We start from the raw sequence: 6,716 nt of genomic DNA, 5'->3' as shown, positions 1-6,716 counted from the left end.
TCTGTATAGGGTAAAATCGGTTCACATTAGATACTCGAATGATAGACTGACATGTGGAATCGGAGATAAACGAAATACGAAGTGAGTGAAAACAAAGACCGAGGACAACAACTTCTGTTGGAACCGGGCAGTCCCGAAGGGAACATTGTTAACGAGGGCAGATGAGTATTTGCCACCAAATGACATTCAATGAAGAATATTCCTCAGTATTAAATACACAATCCGTAATAGAGAATTTTGGCATTCATAGCCTGCCATTATATATTCATCAATGGCCCCGATTATTGTCATTTAAGAGCGGCTTGATCCTAGGACCTTGTTCCCTAGGCATAACTATAAATAGTGACTTCCACCCCCAATGTAAGATAGGAAAATTCTGACAAACTTATGCTACACATTATTCCAAGCTAAATAATACTTTATTTTCTGTCTATCAATATTCTTTTTGCTGTATTCGGAAGCTTTGCTCGCGGAAGCAAGCTATCTGCTATCTTATCTCGATTTTAATGCTAAGTTTTGCATTATATTTAATTTAACTATCATTTTGGGTTCAAATCGATTCGTTTGTCTATAAACCACGCTATAAATTTAAATGTACCGTTTTACGGGTAAACAATAGATTAGGAGAAACACCATAACTTACTTCTTTCTCTTGGGCCGCTCTACGCTGAAAATAAACAATTCTCTTCACTTATCTATCCTAGATCGAGAAATCAAAAGGATATGCTGTTGCTCTATTATTAAACTGTACAAGGTTCTATCTAGCATTATTAATTGGCTTGTTGTATTACGGCATGCAATCTTATGAAAAGTACAAATAAGGTGTACAATTGCTATGCTAATAGTGAAAGCGTGACACTATAAACTTGCACCAAACTTAAAGTAAAAATAAAATAAAACTGCAATTACAAATAATAAAAATAGAGTTAAGAGTCTGGTACGTGCAAAACATATATAGTATCAAATTATATGCAAATTGAGAGGAACAATATAATATCTCAACTTTACAACAAACTATATACTATTTTCCATATCAACCTTAAATATTACTCCAAGCAAGCTATTTCAACACCACCCCCCTCAACCCCCCCCCCCCCCCCTAAAAAAAAAAAAAGAAAAAAAAATTACTACTTGTATATCTCTTCTCTGACAATTGGAAGTATGACTATACTAATTATTAAGCAGACTCTATCTATACACTAAAGTACAAATCTCTTTTTTTCTATATAAAAAAAAAAGAATATTTCCTATATACTAGAAATTGTGTGGTTTTCATGTTCCAAGATTACCTGCAACAAAATCTGGTAATAGTTGAGAAGGGAACCGCTTATTCTGAAAATCAATGTTCTCATAGCTCATTCTATTGAACTCAATAGTATTTTGGTAACTCTGTTGGCTCAGGTTTTCAGAATTAGGAGGAAGCCCTAAAGTAAGAGAGACACCATTATTTCCATGAAAATTTGTTGCTGCCATTTGTTCATGCGGATTAAACCTTCCAAATTCTCCCATTGTATATACTGCTGCTGCATCCATTAAAGGATTGAACCCTTTGTTTGATTGATGATCTCTAGCTTTGGTTTCGGCCATGTCCACCGATGAAAGAATACTACTTGGAGAATTATTATGCATGTCATGGTTTCTTGGCTTTTTAGCAGTAGTATTATTTTCCATGTTTAATGAACCAAGAAAGGAAAAGTTGTGAGCTTGTACTGCTTGAAAGGAGCCACATGCAGTAGGAGAAGTTGAACTAGTTGAGGTTGCAATTTCTGTTGGAGTACCATTTTCTTGTGGAGCACTTGATTTTGAGACCATTTTCTCTTTGTTGGATTCATTTTTGTTTTTGTTTTCTTCTAATGAGCTATTCTGTTCTTGATTATTCTTCACTTCTTCCAAGTACATTTCTTCCACCATTGGCTTCCATAGTCGAACTCGAGCATTTATGAACCAGTTGGAGACCTGCAATGGATCTTTTATAAATAGGAAAAAGAACTAATTAATCAAGAATTAATAAAAGTAGAATGTGTGTCCAAGAACCTGGCTCCTTGTTAGCCCGGTTTGCTTCGCAAGCATGATTTTGTCTGAATCCTTGGGATAACTGCAATACAAAAAATCAAAATAAATAAATAGTTGTCCTTGTTAATAACAAAAATTACAACAAAGATATTAGTGACAAGAACCTGGTAATTTAAAAGCAGCTCTTTCTATTAGAGAAGGATAATTTATTTTTAAGAAGATTTATGTTTACAACTAGTCAATGACTTAGAAATGAGTGTGATTTAATTGTATGCATATATAGTTCGACGTAAAAATAATATATTCAATTAGACTGAAGAATAGACATCGGACTGTTGGGTGTGCGAACAAAGTCCTACATTGGTAGCTGAAAAGATTGGGAGTCTACATATAAGGTGTAGAGATCTCTTAATGGTGTGAGGCCTTTTGGGGAAAACCGTGCGGGCTTGGCCCAAAGCGGATAATATCACACCATATTAAGAGTGTATCTGGGCTAGTTTAGCCCAACACGGACATCCTAATTACTCCGCCTTTGGTTTTAGAATTATTAGTAAAAACCTGGTAAGAAGCAATTTTTATTTGAGGGTAGATATTTTTCACACCATTAGTGCATAGATGTGAGTATACAAAATTAAATACTTACGGATGAAGAAAATGCTCGAAAAGCCAAGCACGAAGGACAGAGACAGCTCTTTCAGGTAAACCTCTTTGGGGTCTCCAAGCATTTGGTTGCATCATTCCTAGTTGTTGAAGTGCACGTTGTTGCCTAAGATGATGGTCTACAAATTTTAGTCGCGACCCTTCAATTTTCCCTCCTACGCCTTGATCTTCTTCACCTAAACTCTTCCTCGTGGCCTTTATTTGTCCAACAATAGTATCTTTTAAGCATCGGAATTGCTTCGAAATTGCATGCAAAGCCAGTTGTGTGTATGATTTTGCAGATCCAATTCCTGCTACTTGCTCGAATGTTGATACAATTATTTGCATTTGGTGACGGTACTGTCTGTATCTTTGCTCCACCTAAACCAACCAAAAAAAAAGGTCATTACCTTTCATACCAATAAGTCGTTTTATAACACCAAATTATTTGATGTTGGCTAGTAGTAAAGGTGGAAAGACCTTTTGACACAACGATAAAATTTGAGTACGTAATTCTAATTACTACTACTTTAATAAGAAATTGAAGAGCGCTTTGGGGTATTGTAAGTGACAGAGTAGCCTTGCCGCCTAAATTCAGCCCTTGTCTTTGAAAAGCTCTCCGTTGAAAGATTCCAAGTAAGAAAAATTAGTGAATATATATGAGTTATTGCTTTGAATTTTCGCCTAGGGGAAGACAGTATTTTGGTTCCTATAGTGTACTATTAACTTTAGCTTTAGTTGGACCCGCAGAAGAAAATTTTAGAGCCACACATTGTCAGCTTCGATTATCAACAGAGAAGAAACGTGATTGGGGTCTTAATTTTATAGCCATATATAGTACGTTTTCATCTCCGCCACAAAATTAAACTTTGAGAAAAAAGGTAAATAATAGAGTAGATATAATTAAATTGTTTTTACAGTTATGAATCATTTGATTGATTTATTATCTAGACAAAAGTCCACGTCAAGGAAGCTAAAGTTTGACAATTTTGATGAAATTAGAATGAAGCTGGAAAATGAAAAATAAGAAAAGATGGATATATAGAAGTTGAAGATATATGAATTGAAGTATGTACCTCTTCAAGCATGGTAACAAGCTTGGCTTTTTTCATTTGAAATTCTTGTCTTTGAGCAGTTGTTAGTTCAGCAACTCCATATTTCTGCTTGCTGCTACTTTCACCTCCACTATTAGTACTAGTGTTCACATCACTAGCCAAAGGCAATATTGATTCTTTATTTATTAATTCCTCCTTCTCTATTTCACCTCCTTTGATGCATTTTCCAACACTAACAACTTCATCTAGAAGCTCTTGTGCAGCTTTCAGGTACTTAGAGCCTAAAACCATGCTGGAAATTCCATCTAATCCTCTATTAATATTTGATCCAACTTGATTCTGAGCTGAAATGTTATTGAAACTAATTTGTTGTTGTTGAGGAGAAAGGCTTAGCGATAGACTACCTTGTTGTTGTTGGTGTGTCGGTAACATGGTTATTGGCCTCTGGAACCCCAACTGAGAGGCCAAGTCCGTGGTGGTGCCGCCACAGGAGGTGGCGGAAACCACCGTGGATGATGGTATAATCTGGTATTGGTGATGATGATTTCCATTTCCACCACCACTACCACTTTGGTTCCACAGGCGGTGGATAAGCTGGGCATGATTCTGATCGTGCAAACTAACAGCCGGAAGAGGGACGCCGACAAAGTGCTGCTGTGCCTGCTGCAGCGGCGCGTGGGGTATAATTTGTTGCTGATGGTGTTGTTGTTGTTGTTGTTGTTGTGTGTCAGTGTACCCTTGATGAATATAGTTAGGGTTCATCAGATAAAGTGTCTGAATATTACCATCAGTGGCTTGATGAATATTATCCGAGGTTCCTTGATAGTACATAGAAGCAGATTGCAGGAAGAATAATTTTAACTTCACAATCAATCAAGAAATTAAAGTCCTTCTTTGTTTTTCTTGAAGGAGAAGAAGAAAAGATATTAACTGAGACAGCTTTGTTGATTGTAGTAACAGAAAATGGATAAAATACACAGACTCACATGTGTGTCTAACTAACTCTCTATCTTGGATAGCTCTAAGCTTGAGAGGTTGCCTTCTTGTCAGACTGATCACTTTTCTATGCAAACTCAGATTAAAGGGAAAAAATATGAATAAAGAGATGTGGGGTTACCCCACCCTACCCTCTATACCAACTATTCCTCTCCTAGCCACCCCATAACAGGACAAATTAGAAAAGAAGAGAGAGAAAGAAAATGATACTCCTAGACTAAGATTTTTTTATACAAATAGCTGGTCGGAATTTATTGTTTAATTTTCTAGACGCTCTCTATATATATATTCACCAATTATTTTCAGTTTAAAGGATTGAGTGAATATTTTTAGGTTAATTCTTCCTTTTTTCTCTTCTTCACTATTTTAATTTAGTGTTAGGTAAATCATAGGACAGTAATTTGGTCCAAATTAATTATTTATCTGTAATGCAGTTAAGACTCCAGATCTAAGTTCTCTTTATCTATGGAGCGTGTGTTTAATTAGTGCGGCGGAAATTTTTCTCGTAAAATGTTTTTAAACAAGTAGTCTTTTTATGTTTAATTGTCAGAAAAGTCTCCCACTTTTGGGTAGAAATTATCTTTCTTATAGTTATCTCAACTCTTGACTTCGTAATACTACACTCAAACCAACACCTAAACAATATTACCATTCTTTAGCAAATACATTGTATACCGTCGAAATCAGGCACGCTCGATTTTTCAGGCTCGAGGAATCACCTTAGGTCTGAGTTCGAGTAAGGCCGAGTTTGAGATCGACGAACCAGGCTCGAAGACAGAATGCAATACCCAAAGACAGGAGTACGAAGAATATCGAAGCCGAGTATGCTCGACCCCGAATAATGCCATTATGTATTTGTAACAGAATGAGCAAGATTCCTGCCACGTCCCCAAGATCATGGCGCAAATCCCGGAATAAGATTGTCGATACTAGGCGGTTAGACAGCTGTACCAATAATATTCCTTGTTGTAAATAGAAATGTACCTTGTTTAGGGTTTCCCTATTATATAAAGGGCACCCCAATCATTTGTAACATGATCTGGTCATTGGCAAAAAATATACCATCCTACTTTTCTTGCTTAATATTCATCAGAGTTGTTCTTTTACTTTATTGTTCTTGGTCCATCTCGAGGTCACTGAGCTCGAGGTCAACTGCTTAAGTAACACTGGTTTGATTCATCCATTTCTTTCATCTACACTCTATATTTTTTGATTATTAATTGGTATAGAATTAAATCACATATCTTTAAAACCACAAATCAAATTTAATTGTTACTCGTATTTTCGAGGTAAACAGTTTGGCGCTCACCGTAGGGCTAAAGATAATAGTGATTATTTCTTTACTGATTCTCATTACACACGTTATTTTTATGCTTTTTCTTGTCAAGATTTTCTGATTCTCAGGATTAAACTTGTCGAACTCGCAAAATGCACCTGTCCATGACGACGAAGGTCTTGGATTTCATGGGGAAAACAACAATTTAGGGGTCGGTGTACCACCAATAAACCCTGGGGAAGTGCCAAATGTGGAACCAGTTGATGTCAGTTCACACATTGCTTTGGATGCAGATTTAGGCACAGACCCCCGAGGGAGTGTACGCAGAGAAGCCCGATCCGGGGGCAAGGAACACCAGGTATAGGAGATGGGGGAGTCAGCCTCTAAGTGATATTCGAGATGCTGCAAGCTCAGCAGATCGCCATCGCCCAACTTTAGAGTCAGAATAAAACTCCGAGTATAGCTGAACCAGAAAACACTCGACATGCTGAACCAGCGCCAGAGAGGTCGGACAGAAATGATTCGGGGATTGACCCCACCATTATGAGGATGCTCGAAGAGCTCACCAAAAGGATCGAGTCCGGGGAAAAGAAGATTGAGGATAATGATAAGAAGGTGGAGACTTATAACTCCCGTGTTGACCAGATACCGGGGGCACCTCCGGTTTTGAAGGGTTTAGATGCCAAAAAGTTCATAAAAAAACCGTTCCCTCAGAGCGCGGCTCCGATGCCCATTCC

The 6,716-nt window shown here is 37.2% G+C and overlaps 1 protein-coding gene across 1 annotated transcript; it reads right to left on the bottom strand.

Moving 5' to 3' along the window:
* Positions 1 to 1,114: 1,114 nt before the first annotated feature.
* LOC109242305 (BEL1-like homeodomain protein 7) lies at positions 1,115 to 4,880 on the bottom strand. Its single transcript, XM_019409176.1, has 4 exons — positions 3,729 to 4,880; positions 2,657 to 3,033; positions 2,035 to 2,095; positions 1,115 to 1,956 (listed from the first exon to the last, which is right to left on the bottom strand). Exons 1-4 carry the CDS (start codon positions 4,536 to 4,538, stop codon positions 1,273 to 1,275), a joined length of 1,932 nt encoding a protein of 643 aa, XP_019264721.1. The 5' UTR covers positions 4,539 to 4,880; the 3' UTR covers positions 1,115 to 1,272.
* Positions 4,881 to 6,716: the final 1,836 nt, after the last annotated feature.

Source organism: Nicotiana attenuata, unplaced genomic scaffold (genome assembly GCF_001879085.1).
Source record: "Nicotiana attenuata strain UT unplaced genomic scaffold, NIATTr2, whole genome shotgun sequence".
Taxonomy (NCBI): Eukaryota; Viridiplantae; Streptophyta; class Magnoliopsida; order Solanales; family Solanaceae; genus Nicotiana; species Nicotiana attenuata.
This window is presented reverse-complemented; position numbering and strand designations above follow the sequence as displayed.

Bases quoted from the DNA above. Each gene is read 5' to 3' on its own strand.
- LOC109242305 (XM_019409176.1), bottom strand. From the start codon at position 4,538: ATGTACTATCAAGGAACCTCGGATAATATTCATCAAGCCACTGATGGT. The intron at 2,096-2,656 runs GTAAGTATTTAA...TTTGTATTGCAG, and splicing joins TTCGAGCATTTTCTTCATCC to TTATCCCAAGGATTCAGACA. The intron at 1,957-2,034 runs GTTCTTGGACAC...GATCCATTGCAG, and splicing joins CCGGGCTAACAAGGAGCCAG to GTCTCCAACTGGTTCATAAA.